Source organism: Typopeltis vanoorti, chromosome 26, assembly GCF_054136105.1.
Source record: "Typopeltis vanoorti isolate ZY-2024b chromosome 26, IOZ_Tvanoo_1.0, whole genome shotgun sequence".
Taxonomy (NCBI): Eukaryota; Metazoa; Arthropoda; class Arachnida; order Uropygi; family Thelyphonidae; genus Typopeltis; species Typopeltis vanoorti.
In genome coordinates this window covers 16,766,659-16,787,359 of record NC_143574.1, presented here as the reverse complement: position 1 = coordinate 16,787,359, position 20,701 = coordinate 16,766,659, and the positions used below count along the sequence as shown (strand labels likewise).

At 36.0% G+C, this 20,701-nt stretch overlaps 1 protein-coding gene across 1 annotated transcript in view; it reads right to left on the bottom strand.

Annotated features, from left to right (window-relative positions):
• Nucleotides 1-20,701, bottom strand: part of LOC150092364 (uncharacterized) — a 295,890-nt gene that overhangs the window by 206,229 nt on the left and 68,960 nt on the right. The window contains exons 2-3 of the mRNA XM_090414851.1: nucleotides 17,551-17,795; nucleotides 7,492-7,577 (exon numbers count right to left, since the gene is read on the bottom strand). Of these exons, the coding sequence (XP_090270977.1) occupies nucleotides 7,492-7,577; nucleotides 17,551-17,795 (331 nt within the window). The remainder of the gene's footprint in view (nucleotides 1-7,491; nucleotides 7,578-17,550; nucleotides 17,796-20,701) is intronic.

The window sequence follows — 20,701 nt, the reverse complement described above, 5'->3', positions numbered from 1 at the left end:
AAAATCCGAAGAATATGGATGGCAATTCAGCCCAAATAACTTCTGTTTCAAGTTCTCCAAGATACTCTCACTATAGGATTAAGCAATAATTTCAGCACTTATTTCATATATTGGCCACCATCAATACCGCTTTTGTTCTAATTTATCTGTGAGTAATCTCTAGCCTTTTGTTGATTTACCTGTTAGTAATTTCTAACCAAACAGATAACAGGACTCTAGCTTTGATGTAGTAGGTTTTATTTTATTTTTATTTTTTTTCACCGGACATCAGGCCAGTTATGTTAACAGTTGACCAAGGTAGCATACTATATATTGTAATGTAGCTTGTCTCTGTATATATGTGTATACTCCAGATGATGACCTCACTTGAAATGTTGAATGATTATTTTTGGTTTATATTAAATTGAAGTTGGTGCTATAACATAGTAGTTGTCTAAATAATTTATTAAAATGAATAGTTCTATATAACTGTAATGTTTTGAACAGCTTTTCCTGATCTATGTAACTTAAATATGGACCATTTATATCTCTCTCACTAATTGTATTTTTTGTTAAATCGCAATTATGTATTTTGACCTGATTTGGATGTAAGTGGGATGAAAAACTTGAGTTATGCTCATTATTCTTCCACATAGCTAATGGAAGAGTTTTATATTGCCATGATTTCTGAATTTCTTGTCTTAAAGTAAAATCTGACTATGACAACTGCAATTTGGCCTGAAATTAGTTTGTTGCCAAGTAACTACCACATTGCCAGCCCATCTTCAACTGTTCAGTATCAATTTGGTTAGAAGCCTTGGTCAGTTTTCTACATTTTCCTTAATGGCTATGTGGAGATCTCCTAGTTATATGATTTTCTTACTTAAGTGAATGATCCCTTAAAGAAGCTAGCTAGCTAACTGGAAAATCTTCACACAGCTTTTAAGGAATGAAAAAAAAAAAAAAAAAAAAAAAAAAATCATCACAAGGCTTCTAAATCCAATGGATACTGAACAAATGAGGATCAGATGGTAGCTTGACCAAATTTGTAATTTGTCAAAGAAAAAAAAAAGTAATTTGACCAAACTGTATTCTGTTAGCTTAAACCAAAAACAAGAAATGCATACATGGGCCATTCCGCTGTCCATCACTATTATGTATGTTTCTAGCACAACAGTAATTCATCAAATTCAATTATATTAGCAATTATGCAAACAAAAGTAGCAATCAATATTTGGATTCTACTTTAAGAAATAAAACTAATGAAATCAAACATTATCAGTCAAACATCTATTGTCATATCAATAGCAATGACTCTGTGACATATGTGATAATGATTTTACTGCAATATTACCAAATCTTATACATAAATTGATAAAAAGTTCAATTTCAGATAAGAAAATGTGTTTTTACCATAATTCAGTGCTATGAAATCAAAAGACTCTAGATCACATGTAAGCAGTTCAGTAGCACCACTTCAGCCAAAGGATTTTTGAATAATATTTTCTAAGGCTTTTGACAGCCTAGGTGTCCAAGGTTAGCATATCCACTCTCTAACAGGTGATTGGGAATCCTGTAAATGGACATGGATGCTTGTTTTAGGTAGGAGGTGAATTTCATTACCTGGTGGGAAACCACTATCCTGCTTACTTATTAGAAGATAAAAAAGTGGTTTGAAAATTATTTATGTTTGGTCAAAAGAGTGGGGTTTCTGAATTATGAAAAAACTAAAAATACACAAAAATATTAAAATTTAATATTATTATTATTGCACCCTTCATGCAGATGGCAGACTCATCATGGGAGGTTCATTCAAATGACAACATATTTTTCATTCCAAAACTTAAAATCCTTAACACTCCTTGCACACATTCTGGTAATGCATTTCATTCACTGAAAATTCTCCATGTAAAAACCTACTCCTCACAGCCCACTTCACCACACTCTTACATAACTTCCAGGGATAACCACCAGTTTTTCCCCTCTCGCCTTCTACTCTTTTTATAATTCCATCTGGACTGATCCAATAACATCCTCTCACTAACTTAAATGTCTCTATCATATCACCTCTTTTCTTCCATTCACCAAACTATGCAATCCACATTTCTTCAACCTCTCTCTATAGCCAGCATTCCAAAGTCCTGGTATTGCCTTGGTCACTCATCTCTGGACCCTCTCCAATATTTCTATATCACATTGAAAACCAGGTGACCAAATTTGAGCACAGCAGTCTGTGTGGTCTGACCAGTGCTTTATACGGTGGCCCAACCACTTTCTTATCCCTACATGTTAGAGTATTTCTAATCATAGTATCACTATGACGTGCAGCTTTTGCAACACTTGCAATACACCCTCTAAGCTTCAGTCAACCATCATTCCCAAATCTCAACCACTTCCTGCAGTACAGCACCATCAATATAGTCCACAGCCTTATATTTCTTCACTCCAAAATGCAAAACCTTGACTTATTAATATTAATACAACCTTACTCCTTTGTTCAAGTCAAAAGTCTATTCAAATCTTCCTGAAGGGAATTAACATCAGCAGTGTTACTTATAATTCTCACAACTGAAGATCTCTAGTCCACATGATATATCATTTACAAACAAGATAAACAGCAGGTGCCCAAGAACAGAATCCAAGAACAAACGGTGTGCCACCTTTTTATTAAATTACTCTGGATTTAGAGAAAAATGTTGAAGGTTTATTTTTCACTTGGTTAGACTATAATAAATTTAGTTTAATCCTCCACCTTTGCAACGAGTTGCCCGGTGTTGTACTACCTTCCCAGTCCTGAAGATACTTTTAGGTGCAAACTTTGTTTGCTCACACTTGGATAAAGGATTAAACTAAATTTATTATAGTCTAACCAAGTGAAAAATAAACTTTCAACAGCCTTCTATAAATCCAGAGTAATTTAATAAAAAGGTGGCACACCATTTGGCAACTCCTATAGGTAGAGATGACCTTGCTAGTGCTTCTGCCTGTTATCTCCACTTGGACCTGGCTCCCACTGAAGAGACCTCAATAAAGGTCAAAACTAGTCTGGGTAGTGGCCCTTCCCTTAATGCATAACATTATACATATCCGCAAGGAGATGTGTTTTGCATTATGGGAGATACTGAGATAGGAGTGTTGGTAGCTTGCTCCACCTTTGCAAGGACTTGCCCAGTGTTGTACCACTTTACACCAGTCCTGAAGATACTTTCAGGTGCAAACTTTGTTTGCACACACTTGGATAAAGGATTAAACTAAATTTATTATTAACAATTCATTTCTTGGTCTATAACCAGTTGTTCTCATGCTGTCCCCATTGTGGCCTCTCACCTGCTCCTGTCTGCTCATCTTCTGTCCCACACAGCCCACCAGACTCAACCCTCTCCCCTTCACGTATTCCTGGCCATTCCATTCTTATACTGACCATCCACATACATGCATTCATTATCACTCTTTCAGAATCCATTCTTCTTACACCATGTCCCACTGACCTTCCTGTTCTCACATTCTCTTCTCCATTCATAACCACATCAGCCTCACCTAGTCCATCTGCTCATTTACATCATCTTTAACTCATCCTGATATTTTGTTTGCATCACTCGTTACACTTCCTTCCAGTAACAACCTTCCTAAATGACTCACTCCAAAACCAATTTGAATCTGGTCTGTTTCTCTTGTACAGTTTCATTCATCCCTCAAATTCATTCCACACCTTCACAAACTGCATGCTTTCTTGTTGCACATTTCCATTAACATTCCATTCCATTCAAGATCTTTGCTCTCTATTGCAACTTATCATTGTGATACCTGGGCAACACATAAATTACCCTTCCTGTCACAGTGTTATCTTTCATTCTCCTCTATAATATCTCACATTTTCTCCCTTTGCCAAACCAAATCATTTATCCCAACCACTGTACTCCCTCACACACTTACTTCTCAGTGCCTCAATCACCCTGTTCATTCTCCCTCCTGGGAAACATTCTTTGTGCATCCTCTCATCTACCACACCTTTATGACAGAATCTCCATATATTGCTATTGTTAAGTCATTCACTTCGTCTTTCTATCCACTATCTTTCATTCTATTATTGTTATTATTATTACCCCAATACCTCATGGAGTCAAAGACTCGTTTGGGAGGCCCTTTCATCACACACACATAGCTCATCATACTGTGCCTTGAACACATTCAAACTCCTTGAAGACACCACACTCTCAGGCAAGGCATTCCAATCATTTACAACTCTGCATGAAAAAAACCTGCATCTCACTCCCCTACTCACACCCTCTTTATACAGTTTCTAGGGATGACCTCTGGTTCTCCCCCGATCTCCCACTATTTTCTGTAGAACTTCTCCAGCATTGATCCTATAACAACCCTTCACCAACTTGTAGGTCTCTATCATACTCCCCTCTTCCTCCTGTCCACCAGACTCTGCAAATTACATCTTCTCAATCTTTCCTCATACTCAACATTCCAGAGGTCAGAAACTACCTTAGTCAGTCGCCTTTGGACCCTTTCCAACATCTCTTCATCCTTCTGAAAACCAGGTGGCCAAATCCGGGCACAGTAGTCCATGTGTGGCCTAATCAAAGCCTTATACAACAGAACAAGAATCTCCCTACTTCTACACGTCAATGTCCTCCGCATCATTTCCAGAAGCCTTTGTGTTGTCGTCACAATTTTGGCTATGTGTCCCCTAAATTTCATATCCTTATCCACTATCACTCCCAGATCTCTTATTTCTTCCACCTCCAACAATATATCCTCACCAAGCATAAATTCTGCATCCCATCTTTGTTTTCCAAATTTTAAAATCCTACATTTTGCAGCATTGAACTCACATCCCCATTTCTGTGCCCAATCACTCAATTATTCAAGTCTTCTTCTAAGGCCACAACATTTTCACTACTCTTCATGGTTCGTCTCAACTTTGCATCATCTGCAAACAACTGAATATCTCCATCCAAATCTTCACCTATATCATTAATATACAAGTTAAACAGTAATGGCCCTAAAACAGTCCCTGAGGCACTCCACTTTCTTGTGAGGAGACACCTGCAAGTTGTCTTCTGGGCTCTTCATAATCACCCTCCTTGTAGTTCCACATATACCCTTTTCTCATAGAGGTCCTCATCACACTACTGGCAACCACCCAGGTAATCACCTCATGGTCACTCTCACCAATTGGTGGATGATTTGACACCTCATTTATAATTACATCCTCTGATGAGATGACCAAATCCAAGACCCTCAATCCTTTAATTAATGGATTGCAGTGATTTGAATGAAAGTCTGGAATCAGAAGTGAAGAATCTCAGACAAAAGGCAATGATGGATGTAAGACTAATAATGAAAACCAGAAGAGTGGGCATGACAATATGAGTGTGGAGAATGTAATTGTGAATACAGAAATGGCTGGCATGACTGTAAAAATGGAAGAAGGTCTGCAATAGCAGGAGTGATTTCTGGAATGCAAGAGTTGAAGAATAAAATGATTATAATCACGAATGAAATTAAACATATGGTGATACGAATGGAAGTGTGCAAAAGAATAGAAGGGGTAACACCATATGTTTAATTTCATTCTGTACAGGCCTCATTTCATTCGTGATCGTAATCATTTTATTCCTCAACTCTTGCATTCCAGAAATCACTCCTGCTATTGCAGACCTTCTTCCATTTTTACAGTCATGCCAGCCATTTCCATATTCACAATTACATTCTCCACACTTATATTGTCATGTTCTGGTTTTCATTATTAGTCTTACATCCATCATTGCCTTTTGTCTGAGATTCTTCACTTCTGATTCCAGACTTTCATTCAAATCACTGCAATCCATTAATATATCACACTTTCTACAGATCCTCACTCTCTCACTTTTCTTGTTTAATTTCTCAACAAACCTGCCACATTCTCCCACACATACATATTACATTCCTGGCAACAAACCGTCTTGGTAAAATCCACACCACTCAACACATTTGATTTTCACATAGTGCATCTGGATGACCTTGTTCTTACTGCCAATTCTGCCTCTGGTAATTGTTATTCTGAAAAAATTCATTTAAACTGTGAAAGGCTGATAAAGACCAAACCAGACTAAAATTACACTAAAGTTATAATATATTGCAAACTAGCATAAAAATTTATAATTTTTTTTGTAGACAAAAAATGAATTCCCAATGAATTAAATTAATTCATTGGGAAGCAACATCACACAAACCAATGGAAGAAAACCAAATCTTTTTTGCAATTCACTACAAGTAAATTTGCTTGATTGATAATAATCAGATTTTTAACTGGTATGCAATTGTTTAACACACTCATTTAACTCAATCAAAACCAAATCTCATTTATACATAATATGTTTCTTCTTTATTTTTGTACTGATGCTCATGCAATCTCATGAACTCTTATACAAATTTATTTACAATCAATGACTGGTTTCTGTAATTCTAACAGATATTACAAAAGTAACATCTAAAATTATGTAGCAACAAACATAAATCAACACATAAAAATTCTATTTTTCAAATCATGTATAACAAAAGTCTATCAACAAAATTAGATGACAGTCTAATTACATCAAGAACTTAAAATGTTAATTCATAAATTATATCATTAGCTGTAGAGGGAGAGAGATTTTTTGCTTTGTTACTAAAGTAGATTACAAGGCAAACTGACGTCCATATACAACTAGCCTAGTTGCAAAGATAATTCAATAGTCAACAGCTAGCCTGGTTGGCCAAGTGATTAATGTATTTTCTCTCCAACTAACAAGCTGTCAATTCAAACTCTGCCATGGACATAAATGTTTGTGACTGTCCTTAGTAAAGGGAGATAACCACTGTTTACTAGAGGCCCAAAGTAGCTTGAAAAGTATCCATGCTTGATATCTAGAACAGTGTTTTTGGACTATTTAAGAAATAAATAAATAAAAAAACTGTTGTTTGTTTATGTAAAGGATTAAAACAAGAATATGATTTCTTGTCTATTTTAATTTATATTATTAGTTCCAAATAATATGATTTAATCTTTAACTGACCAGTTTAGGTAACAGAGAACTCTTGATCCATCCATATGTATTCTACAAGTTACCAACTCTTTTTTTTTTAAATGAAATTATCTTAAAAAAAGTAAAATAACTTTAAAGTCACTTAAAAGTGAATAAATATGTTTACAATAAGACATCACAAGTAAATATTAATCTGCTTTGTTAAAAAAAACAAAAAATATTTCTAATGTTTGTGACACAAGTTGCAATATTATTTTTGGTAAGGTGCATCACATGTAATGTAATACATAAGATGCATTACACTGTTATACAGAATCCCCCCCCCAATACACACGTGTGTGTGTGAATAATAACAGTCTACAATTTTTTGTAGAATATATATTAAATTCAAATTTAAAATGAATTTAAATTAAATTAAACTAATTATTTAAATTCAATATGTAAACCTAAATTATGAAACCTGTTCATTATAATTCAAGGAAAAACCATTTACCAAAATGCCTCCTGATTCTAATGACATCAGAATTTACTAAATGACCCAGTTTCACTGTACATTCTTGAAGTCTTGAAACAGGCCATCTAAAAAATAAATAAAATGTATCATGTTGATTGTGTTAATCTAAATAATTAATTTTTTCCCTTAAAGCAGGTGATTTATATATAAATTAAAGATACCAAGAAATCATACACTTGGTTTAATCCTTTATCCAAGTGTAAGCAAACAAAGTTTGCGCCTGAAGTATAATCAAAACTGAGGCAACTCGTATATAAAAGCTAATGACCTCACATCACTTACTTTAAAACTTCCAACAACTATGTTTAATCTAGAGTATTTTAATGATAATGTGTGACATCTTTTCGCTACTCGTATGTGAAAATATGACTTCGGCATTACTTCAACCCTAGTATCACCTCTGGGTCTGGCTACTAGTGATGAGATCTCAATAAAGGTCAAAACCAATCTGGGTACTGACCCTGCCCATAATGCTATGCATTATGGGCAGGGTCATAATGCATGACCCCAGGTATGTCAAAGCACATACCCATAAGGATATGTGCTTTGCATTATGGGATACTAAGGCAAGCGATGTGAGGTCATTAGCTTCTATATACGAGTTGCCCCAGTCCTGATTATACTTCAGGCACAAACTTTGTTTGCTTACATTACACTTGGATGAAGGATTAAACCAAGTATATAATTTCTTGGTATCTTTAATTTATAGTATAACCAAGTGGAAAAACTTCCAACAACGATTTATACATAAGATACTCTGACATGTATTTTACCAGGTAACAGCACATTTGAATGAATAAGCAAGAATGCCTTTTTACAGTCTTGTTGTTATTCAAACTTCATTAAACAAATTATTATTAAGCAAATAAATTAATAATTATATACTTTGACCAGAACAGGTATTTTCAATATGACTCACTGTTTTTTTTTTGTTTTGTTTTTTTATCTTTCTTTCCTTCATAACTTCCTTATTGTAACTATACTGGTTCCTTATCATGAACTAACATAATATCATTGGACCATGCATAAAAGAATAATGCAACCAGAACAGATCTCATATTTTTAATTACATGCACTGTATGTCATATGCAATGAATGTTATGCAATGAGGGTATTCAGTGAATGTCATCGTCCCTTCACAGTTAAACTCCAACCTCATAAAACAAGTTTTCTTACTCCTGATTAATCCCTCTATGTTGTTGCTCTTTGAACAACCTGCTTATGTATCTTCTAAACAGTGCTATTTGAAAATCTTCACATACTATTTAACAAGTTCTTCCTTTCTTCTCAAATTTTTTGCTCATCTAAGTATCAAGCTGATTCCAAATACTATAGTATATGTCGTATTTAGGATCACAAAAAATTAATTATTATGAACTGATCATAAGGAGAAAAAGGCTTTATTTTATTGGTGTTTAACTTGTTTATTTTATTTTTTTTTATGTGATTCCCACCCATGAAAGGTTTCTTAAATCTACAGTACATTAGAATACCCTGGGCAGACAAGTTTTTTTCCTATTTTTTATTAATTTAATTTATATATATGTATGTATATATATATATATATATATATATATATATATATTTTTTTTTTTTTTTTACATTGTTCTGAAGCAGGATTTCCAGACTAACATGAAACTTTTTCAAGGCACTTCAGGGCTCCGATAAGTGGGGCATGGTCTCACAATGGGTGAGGAATTTCATTTCCCATCTAAAGACAATTATAAAGAGCTATGTCCACAGGTAGGATATGAACCACTGAGCCAACCAGTCCAACAACCAACAGGCTGTAAGTTCGAATCCTGCTGTGGGCATAGATGGTTATGATTGTCTTTAGTTGCAAGATGAATTTCATCACCCAGTGCGAACCCACTCCCCACTTATTGGAGGCCTGAAGCAGCTTGAAAAATTCCATGTTTGTTGTTTAAGAGATACTTGTGCCATGAGTGGTTCCTTTAAATTAACAAGAAAAACACAACAAATAAGTAATATTATTTATTTAAGGTCATATATTTCAGCCTGAGTATTACAGACCATCATCAGTGGCAACAAAACTTAATTACAAGATAGAACACCAACAATGGACTGATTTGAAAAAGAAACAACTGCGTGATGTTATACATAAAACAAGGCAAACGTAAAATAACATAAAACTTCCCTTATTGGTATAAGGAGAGTATATTGCAATATTAATTATTTACAATATTAGCTATTTACAAAAAAAAATTGTTGCTGTGTGATTAGAATAAGACATCCGTATCTTAGAGAGGCAGTCATTCTGAAACAGCGAAGTAAGACCTCAGCACTTTCAGTAAATACAACGTCCAAATTTATACCAACATTGATGAATTATCTGGTGTGAGACAAGGATGTACATTATCCCCTCTGTTATTCATTATCTATATGGATCACATTATGAAGGAAAGTGGTATTAAACATGATATCAAAATTGGAGATGTTAATGTCAGCTCTTTGCTTTATGCGGATGATGTTATACTTCTAAATAAATCTGCTACAAGTCTGCAAGATTCTCTGACTAAATTGAATAGCTGTTGTAATAGATATGGTATGAAGGTCAGCAATAAAAAGACAAAGACAATGAAAATAGGCAGAATCATTGAAAATGTCAACTGCGTTGTGAATGGAGAATCTGTGGAACAAGTAAAACATTTCAGCTACTTAGGCACGATTTTTACTGAAGACGGTAAATTAAATATAGAAATAGACAACAGAATCAGCAAAGCTGGTATGGTGGGAAGTCAATTGAATAAATTCATATGGAATAAGAGAGAAATTAGTTGGAACACTAAATTAGCTGTGTACAAGACAGTGTTCAAACCAGTTTTAACTTATGGATCTGAGAGCTGGGTCAGAAGTAAAACACTTGACCAAAGACTAGAGACCACAGATATGAGAGTCCTGAGAAAGGTTATAGGCGTGAACAGATGGCATCAATGGCAATATCATATTAAAAACGAGGATATTAGGAAAGAACTTGACATTGTCAGCATCCAGGAATGCGTTAGCAGAGCTAATCTCAGGTGGTATGGTCACTTAAATAGAATGGGCGAGGAAAGATTAGCAAAACAAGTGTTCTCTGCCAGGTTGGCAGCAAAACGACCCAGAGGAAGACCAAGATATAGGTGGATTGATACAGTACAAAGTGCTTTAGATGATAGAAATATAAGATCTGATAATGTTGGAGTCTTGACAAGTAATAGACTGATTTGGAGGAAAATTGTAGATAGGAAATTAATAATGATGTAATTTTTTTCATGTAGTACTATCATATCCTGTACACCCCTTGAGGGTACATGGCAGGAATTTGATGATGATGATGATTGATGAATTAAGTGTTTCACACTAGAGGATATTGTGTTATGTATCTATTCTGTGTTGTACCATGCCATATTTCTCAAATTTACTATTGCTAATGTAAGTTGGTGTACTCTCTTTCCTACTGACCATCCAGTTTGTCCAAAGTAAGAGTGATGATAGTCACAAGGAACTTGGTAGATACCAGAGAGCTAGAGGAGACCATTTATCTTTTGAAGATGGAAACCATGCTGATAATTGGTTGAAATTGTATTTCGTAAGAATTCTGGAAATAGGTTCTGAGATACCAGAAATGAATATCAAGGAAACTATGTACTGCAATTGCTATGATATTTCAGCAAGGATTAGAGGAATTAAAAAGCTGTCACGTGGTCCTTTATGAGAAGCCACTGAGTTTCACATTGAGATGTAGAACAAATAGTATAAGCACATCACAATATAAAGTTTTTTATTCCAGTCTTCTGTGATAGATAGTGAGCCAATTGCTGTTGAATGTAGCATCCAGAGAAAGTAGGCTTGCGCTAAACCAAAGTAATTAATTCATCTTGTAGACTGTTTATATTGGATAAATAAGTAGGCAATGTGCTGTCATTATGGAGCCAGATAGCAAAAAATATCTTCTGTATAACGACAAAATGAAGGCTGAGGGTGTATGGATGAGAAAAGGATGTCTTCTAAAAGTTATAAATAAAAGTTAGCAAGTGATGGGGAAAGTGCAACGGGAGCCTTCTTCCCAATGCAGTTCCTTCAACTTAACTGTAAAACTTATTTGCAAATAAATATCCAGAGTACATAACAAAGTCAAACATATTCACAATAATCCTGTGGGAATGCTTCTGAAAGAAGATGTAGTGTATCCTCAAGAGGAACATTTGTGAAGATAGATTCAATATCAAAGCTATTATATCACTGGAGTGTAGGGAAACATTTCCCACTTTATCTAGAAAAGGATAAGGATTGTAATACTTCAATTTCAGCTCAAGAGATGTTTGTAGGTGGAAGATTGGATTTCAGCATGTCGGATGAAATTTCCAAACAAAGTTTATTAGCATCTTCACCAGATAGAGTAAATAACTTACAGAAGAGTTATTGTATAACTGTATAATATATGGACAGAATCCATAACTGGAGCTTTCCCTTTGTTGTTGATGATTGTAAGATGATTGTTGCATCTTCAGGAATGTAATGCTTTCATTTCAACTAAAGAAATGGTTGAAGGTAACAACTTGGATTTCAGTAGGACAGATGAAATTTCCAATCAAAGTTTATTAGCTACTTGATCATTTGATTAATTGATTACTTGCATTGAAATAGATATTATGAGCACCAGGGGCTTAACAGTTTCCTTCATCTCTGAAAAATTTCGAATAATCTTGAGATCGTGGAATTTTTTAAGAAAGAAAATTCTGGCTCGCAGATTATGGGGTTGTTTGAAAAGTTTCGTAAAAAAATAAGTTAAACACATTTTTTTTGAAAAAAATCACTTTTATTTCTCAACATAGTCTCCATCGAGGTCTACACGTTTGGTCCAGTGAGTTTCCAATTTTTTCTTCCCATTTAAAAAGTATCATTTGTCAAATTGTGCAAAATAGTCATTGACAGCCTTGATGACATCCTCATTCGAAGAAAATTTTTTCCTGCCGGGCCAAATTTTTAATTTTGGGAAGAAGAAGAAGTTGCACAGGACTAAGTCCAGAGAATATGGTGGATGTAGAATCAATTAGAACCTCAATTCATGCAATTTTGCCATTGTGATGGCCGATGAGTTGGACGGTGCATTGTCTTGTTGAAAGAGCACTTTGTTGTGCACCAATCTTGGCCAGTTTTTCTTCAGCTCTTCTTTTAAATGGTCCAACAATGACGCATAAGATACTCTTGTTATTGTCTTACCCTTTTCCAAATAGTCTATCATGATAATTCCTCAGAAATCCCAAAAAACAGTGGCTATCACCTACTCAGCTGACAAAACGGTCTTCAGTGCTCTTTCACTAGGCATTGTCCACTGTTTTGACTGATGCTTGGACTCTGGTGTGTAGTGGTGGATCCAAGTTTCGTCTACAATCACGAATTGATACAAAATCCTGCAAATTGCTATTAAACATCGCCAAACACGGAGTTGAAATGTCTTTTCGCATGCGTTTTTGATCAACAGTCAACAATTGCAGCACCCATCGCACACACACACAACTTTATCATGTGCAATTTTTCGTGCAGGATACACTGGTTCACTTGAGATGCCTACAATCTCGGCAATCTTATGCACTTTCACTTGGCAGTCTTCCATAACGATACCATGGATTTTGTCAATCATTACCTTTGTAGCGACCTCAGTCAGGCATCCGGAGTGCGCTTCATCTTCGATGGACTTCCGACTACGTTTAAACAAAATTTATTTATCCAAAAATGAATAGTCTTTAATGTTAGTGCAGAGTCCCCATGAACTGCATCTAACTCGGCTTTGATCTGCGCAGCCATCCACTTCTTCAAATAAAAGTGTTTTATCACTGCATGAAACTTGTTTTTCGCCATTTTTATGAAAAATGCGAACACAGCCATTTTAAATGTTTATCAAATGAATACTATGTGTCGCATGTGGCTAAAATTTTGCCAGGGGTCATGAAAAAGATGATATGTGCAAACACTGGTATGAATGAACAAGTTGTGTCGCTGTGTATTGGGAATTTACCAAACTTTTCAAGCAACCCTCGTATCTTGTAACACCGATAATTTTCCAAATTTACTGGAAAATTTACTTGGTTATTTCTTCCCCATGAAGGATTATTAATTGCTGTTTGAGATACTTGTGCCATGAGAGGTTTCTTTAAATTAACACGAAAAACACAAGGAACAAGTAATACTATTTATTTAAGGCCATATATTTCAGCCTGAATATTACAGGCCATCATCAGTGGCAACAATAGTTAATTACAATGCAAACATTGGATTGATTTATTATTATTATTACATGGCATCTCCAAGGAATCCAAAGACTCATTGAGGGAGGGCACCTACTCTGCAACTCTCCGTCTCCATCACTCAATCCACCATCTACACCAGGCTGTCCAAAGCACTACCCCTGGGCACCATGCGGGCCCGTAGTGCAATTTTGTGCGGCCTGCCTATGGGTTTTGATTTTCACGAGCGAAAAATTAAATAATTTGAATCGAATGAGTATTAGATATTTTAATTCTATCACTAATTGATAATCTCGATGTTGATTTTATTTGGTGTTTTTACATCACTATATAGCCACGTGTTTTTCAAATATCAGATGTGTCAAAGAAGCATTCTTACACTGTTTTGTTCCAATGCGCATGCTCCAGGCACTTATGGGGAACGTGCGTGCGCAATTAGTGTTGTTCGTTGTTCAGCTTTCAAGGTTGTGTTGCTGCTGCTCACCAAATTACTAGATACGCATTATGATGCGGCCCTCAGATAATTTTTTTTTTTCTAATGCAGTCCTCGGATTACCTAAGGTTGGATTAGCCCTGATCTACACCAATGCCATCTACTGCCCACCATGACCACTAGTATTTTCACAGACAATCACAAACATCTATGCCCACAGTGGGATTTGAACCCACAGCCTTTTGGCTAGAGAGTGGATATGCTAACCAGGCCATTTGAAAATATAAGAGCCATGTAATGTTATACATAAAACAAAGTAATGGCATAACTGAAGGAATATAACTGAAAGCAAAATCCTTATTCTTTCAAAAGGACAAGATTTCTCCATAGTTCCTAAAAGGATACCTGACTTAGATTTCCTTTTCAACATTGAACAGAAGTTATTCACTCTATCTAGTGAGGATACTAATAAACTATGATTAGAAATTTCATCTGGCCTACTGAAATCCAAGCTCCAATTTCAACCATTTCTTTAGCTGAAATGAGAGCATTACACTCTGTAAGATGCAACAATCATCTCATTATTACTAAGTCTGACAAAGGGAAAGCTACAGTTATGGATTCTGCCAGTTAAAAAACAAAAATTACTCTTTTATTATGGAATCACTCAATGTCCTAAGAATTGGATTACAGTACCACTAACAGGTAACTCAGAAAGCTGAACTCATTACTAGATGAAGTTGTAAGCCTTGATGGAGACACCACAGAAAAACTTAAAAGTTATTTTGCTAGAACCCCTAAATTCTATGGTTTATTTAAGACACATAAGACATTCCTGTTTGTCCAACTGTCGACCACGTGGATTCACCTACTTATCGAATAGCCAAATTTTTAGCACACCTATTGGAAGTTCAGATTAGTAACTCCCACTCATTGATAAAAAAATTCTTCTGATTTTCTAGATAAAGGAAATATCATTGGACTGTTTCCCTACAGTCCAATGATATAATGGTTAGCTTTGATATAGAATCTCTCTTCACAAATGTTTTTCTTGAGGATACACTACATCTTCTTTCAGAAGCATTTCCACAAGATATAGAAAATTATTTATAAAAGCAATTAGTTAGAAAATAAGAACAGGAATATGATACTCTATTGGAAATAGTATAGTTTTGTGAAAAGCAGATCTTACCTAAGTATTCTGCTCATATTATTATAAAATTACAACTAAGATGGATAAAAGGAAGTGACATATGCATACTATATTTTGCAAAGGCATTATTGTTATTATTATGGGTATCTCCATGGAGTCAGCAGACTCATCGTGGGAGACCCACACTATGAAAACAATATCTGTCATATCTCTTCTTGAATTCATTTACAGACAAAGAGCTCACAACTAAGTCAGGCAATGAATTCCACTCATTCACCACCCTCCAGGCAAAAAAACCTTGTTCTCACACCCTTGTCAACCACACTTTTCCTTAATTTCCAGGAATGACCTCTTGTTCTTCCATCACTATCACATAGTTGAAACATTTCCCCTGCATCAATGTTATGAAAACCTTTTAGTAATTTAAATGTTTCTATCATATCCCCTCTTCTCTGCCTATCAACCAACCTCTGCAATCCACAAGCTCTCAATCTATCAATGTAGGGAGCATTTTTTATATCACTCACCAACTTAGTCACTCTTCTCTGAACCCTCTCCACAACCTCCTCATCTCCAAGGAATCCAGGTGACCAGACCTGAGCACAGTAATCCAAATGTGGAAGTATCAATGCTTTATAAAGGGGAATAATAACCTCTTTATCTCTGGATGTTGGTGTGATCCTCAATAACCAAGTAATCCTATGTGAAATCTTGGACACCTTAGCAATGTATCCCCTGAACTTCATCTCCCTATCTACTAACACCCCTAAGTCCCTAGCTTCATCAAGTTCTTGGAGTACCGTTCCATCAATGTAATACACAGATGGTAATCTTTTAATCCCAAAATGCATAACTTTACACTTTTCCACATTGAACTGACATCCATTACCTTTTGCCTGATTTACCAGTTTATTTAAATCATCCTGCAAACTCAACATCAGCTTGATTTTTTATTGCAATACCCAACTTTGCATCATCAGCAAACAACTGAATATCTCCCTCTAAGCCATTTCCTATATCATTTATTCACAGAACCCTGAACCACTGGTCACCTGTCTCATCCTAAACTCTACTCCTCCATACATCACCTTCTGGTATTTCTTACACTTTGTCACATTAAAGCCTATTTAAACCATCATACAATATCTCTATATCTTCCTCTTTGACTGTCATTCTTCTTCAGTTTTGTGTTGGTAGCAAACAACTGGATATTTCTCCATTCAATACCATATGGAGCTCTGTTCTATAAATTGGAGCAAATGAGATTAAATATGATGCCAGTGATATGGATGAGAGTGGCTGATATAGATATCATGGAGTAATACTCCTTGATGCCATAACAGCTTAGCTAAGCAGAAATGAATCCAGGCAAAGACAGGTGACTCATGATGTATTACATGGCTCTGTACCTTAGGCCGCTGCTATTTAATTTATCCATCAATGACACAGGAAATGATTTATGTGGAAATATCCAGTTGTTTGCTACCAACACAAAACTGAAGAAGAATGACAGTCAAAGAGGAAGATATGGAGATATTGTATGATGGCTTAAATAGGCTTTAATGTGACAAAGTGTAAGAAATATGCTTTGGGAAGAAGAAATCACAAGCTGCTTACTAAACTGATGGACTGGACCACAGAAAATTGATGAGGCCAAGTAGTTGAATTTTAGAGGATATATTGTAAAAAGTGGCCAAAACAGCTCATATAATTACTTGAAGAACACACTTAACAAGCAGGGATATGGAGATTATTACTCCTCTTTATAAGGCTTTAATAAGGACACATCTGGTTTACTCTGCACTGATCTGGTTGCCATGGTGGCAGGTCTATGGAATGCATCTGCAAGTTACAAAGTCGAATTGATAGGTGGAAAACATGGGATATGACAGAAACATAAATTAATAAAGAGATTTTATACAACTGACACAGAAAAGTTTTTTTTTTTTTTTTGCAATTCATTGTTCAATTTGCAATAAAATTCATTGCAAAAAATTTTACAATGAATTTTACAATTCAAATTTTACAATGAATAAATTAAAAAAAATTTACAATGATCAATACTCAACATAATTTAATATTTATGTTCTTAGACAAAGAATTTTGGTAACTATATGCAATACATATTTGGAAAAAGAAATCATTTTTGTATTTTCATTTATTACTAAACTTTTAATTAGTTTCACAGGAAAGTGACTTACCCGTGCTTGGTAAGAAACGTAAAGTTAGGAAATGGATAATGTATTTGATTTTGAATTTCTTCTCGTATTTCTTCAGCTCTAATCTCATGATGTGGAACAACAATAAAGCCAACTACATTTCCACATGTTATGTCATATCCAGTAGCTGCTGAAAATGAAATATTTCCACGATGAGTGATGCTGTCATCGATTAAATATACGCCTATTAGATGTGGATTCTGGGAATTCATTATTTCGATCTGCAACTAAAAAGATTTTTTTTTCATCTAATTAACTAGAAACATATGTAAATATAAAGCAATATAAAAACCAAAAATTATAACTACCATAACACAGTATATTTTGGTTTCCAGGAATTATCCTAAATTACACCATTTAGGATAATTTCATATTTTTTGAGAATGGCACAGGACAGATAATTGCTCTCTACAAATTCTCATAATCTGTACTAGAAATCGAACTAGAAATTTGCGTTAAAATCATTTTAACACAAATAAAAGTTGAGCAGCTCCCAGATGTGAACTGTAGACTAAAATACACAAACATTATTCAAGAAAAAATGAGAGTTTGAGAACAGGAAACAAATCATGGAAGTTCAGAGGCAAATGCTGAAGATAACATTGATTGATTCAGCAATTTAGTGCCAGTTACCTTGTGGTATATTGCTGGTGCTTCAGACAAAAGAAGCCCCAGAGATGAATCACAGTAACATGAAGTTAATGTCTCAAACAAGGCATCCAAAGGTACCAAGCCTCCTGGACCACTTACAGCAACTATGATGAATACAAAACTTAAAAAGCTCCATGCCGGCTCGATCGTCGCCCAGAATAACAAGGATTACGTTGCTTGTTTGGGTGGAGGGCAAGCTTCAAAAAATAAGTTACAGTCCTCTAAACAACACTCTCTCAAGATATGTTCCTTAAACATAGGACTATCTAAACCCAAAGCCATCGACAAAACAGCCAAAGATAAAGACAATTGATGTCTTGGCTCTCCAGGAAAAGCATGTGCCTGACACAGCCCTCAATAGACTAAAGATCCCAGGCCTAATTCTCATGTCTTATAACTGCCAACCAAGCATGGCCTGGCAATCTACCTCCGGCCTGGCCTCAAGGACATAACCCAATGTTTAACTGATGCAGAATACTCCATAGGTATTAAAGTTCAAAATACCACAATCTACAATGTCTACAAACCACCATCGTAATCCTGGCCTGATCAGATGGACCGGCCGCCACCACCTCACCCTGCTATCTATGTTGGCGACTTCAACTCTCATCCCACCATGTGGGACTATTCCTCTAACAACCAGGATGGTAATAATCTAGTTAACTGGATGGATACATATAACCTGTATTTGATTTACGATGCCAAGCAGGAAGGCACTCTCCACTCAGCCAGATGGAACAGAACCTACACCCCAGATCTGTGCATAGTCTCTAAAGACCACCCTTTGCCAACAACCAGAATCATCTTCAACAGATTCCCTAATAGTCAGTATTGTCCTACACTAATAGAGACAGGCACATCAATCCTAGTCATCAGCGGAACACCAATTGCTAGATGGAACCTTCGCAGGTCCAATTGGAATGCATTTCAGAAACAAATTGAGCAAACCATTAGAGCAATTCCACCCCACCCCCAATTGCTATCCAAGATTTGTTAAACTAATCAAAACTGCAGCCAAAGCCTCTATTTCTGGAGGCTACAGAAAACAATACATCCCATGCTGGAGTAGAGAAACTGAGGAACTTTTAGCCAAATATGAAGAGACTGAAGACCCAACTGTTGCTAAGGTGCTCATAGCAACATTGGATAAAAATGGAAAGGAAAGACCGATCTCAACCATCCATGAACTCGATTTCACCACATCTACTCAGAAAAGCTGGTCACTTCTGAGAAAATCCTGATCAAATGGCTAATCATTTAGTGAAACCTCCAAGATACATCCCCACTCTATCAGGAAAATTAATGTGCAATCTTCCATCAGACAAATCCTAAAGACAGGCCCCAAGCTTCCTGAACTTGTACACCCATTATCTCGGAAAGAGATACAGGTAGCCTTAAAACTCACCAAAAATGGCAAGGGTGCAGGAGTGGATGGTATCCTCCCTGAGTTTCTAAAACATCTCAGTCAACAAGGCCAAACATGGCTGGTTGCACTTTTCTCAAAAATTATAATGACTGGAAAACTACTAAATCTGTGGCAGGAAGCCAAAATAATTGCCATGTCCAAACTAGGGAAAGATACAAATGATGTCAAAAATCTATGACCTATCTCCTTACTTTGCTCCACGTTTAATCTCTTTGAAAGAATTCTCCTTAAAAGAATTTCACCACTCATCGAAAGAGCACTCCTGATTGAACAAGCTAGCTTCAGGCTGGGAAGAAGTTGCTGTGACCAGGTCCTGGCAATCCAGATTGAAGCAGGCTTCCAGAAGAAACTTAAATCCGGGAGCCACTTTCATTGACCTAACATCAACTTATGATGCAGTCTGGATCAGGGACCCCCCTCCTAAAGCTAGGAAATATTATAAGGTCAAAAAACTTTCCAGCTTTTTGAATCCAATCTCTCCAACAGAAAGATCCAGGTCCACACATTGGTGGAAAAAAGAGCAGGCCCTGATTCCTTCACAACGGTCTCCCACAAGGCTCTGTGTTATCCCCTTTACTCTTTAACATCTACGTGTACGACTTACCACATACCAGCTCAAGCAGGTATATGTACGCTGATGACCTAGCAATCCTACATCAATCTACCTCCTTTGCCGACCTGGAATCAACCTTGAACACAGGCCTGAACATCCTGGAAGAGTACTTCAAGCAGTGGTGCTTGAATCCAAATCCAACAAAAACTGTGTCCACAATATTTCACCTGAACAATGAACAGGCGAATGAACACCTCAATCTTTCTTTCTGTGGAAAAATGGTAGAACACGAGCCTCACCTGAAATACTTTGGAGTGAGCCTGGACAGAAGCCTAACCTGTAAAAGGCACATCACCAACCTGTCCAACAAAATTAAAATGAGAAACAACATCAGTTCAAGGTTTGCTGGAACAACCTGAGGTTGTGATGCAGAAGTCCTAAGGTCATCTGCACTAGCCCTTGCATTCTCTGCAGCAGAATATTGTGCCCCTGTCTGGGAAAGA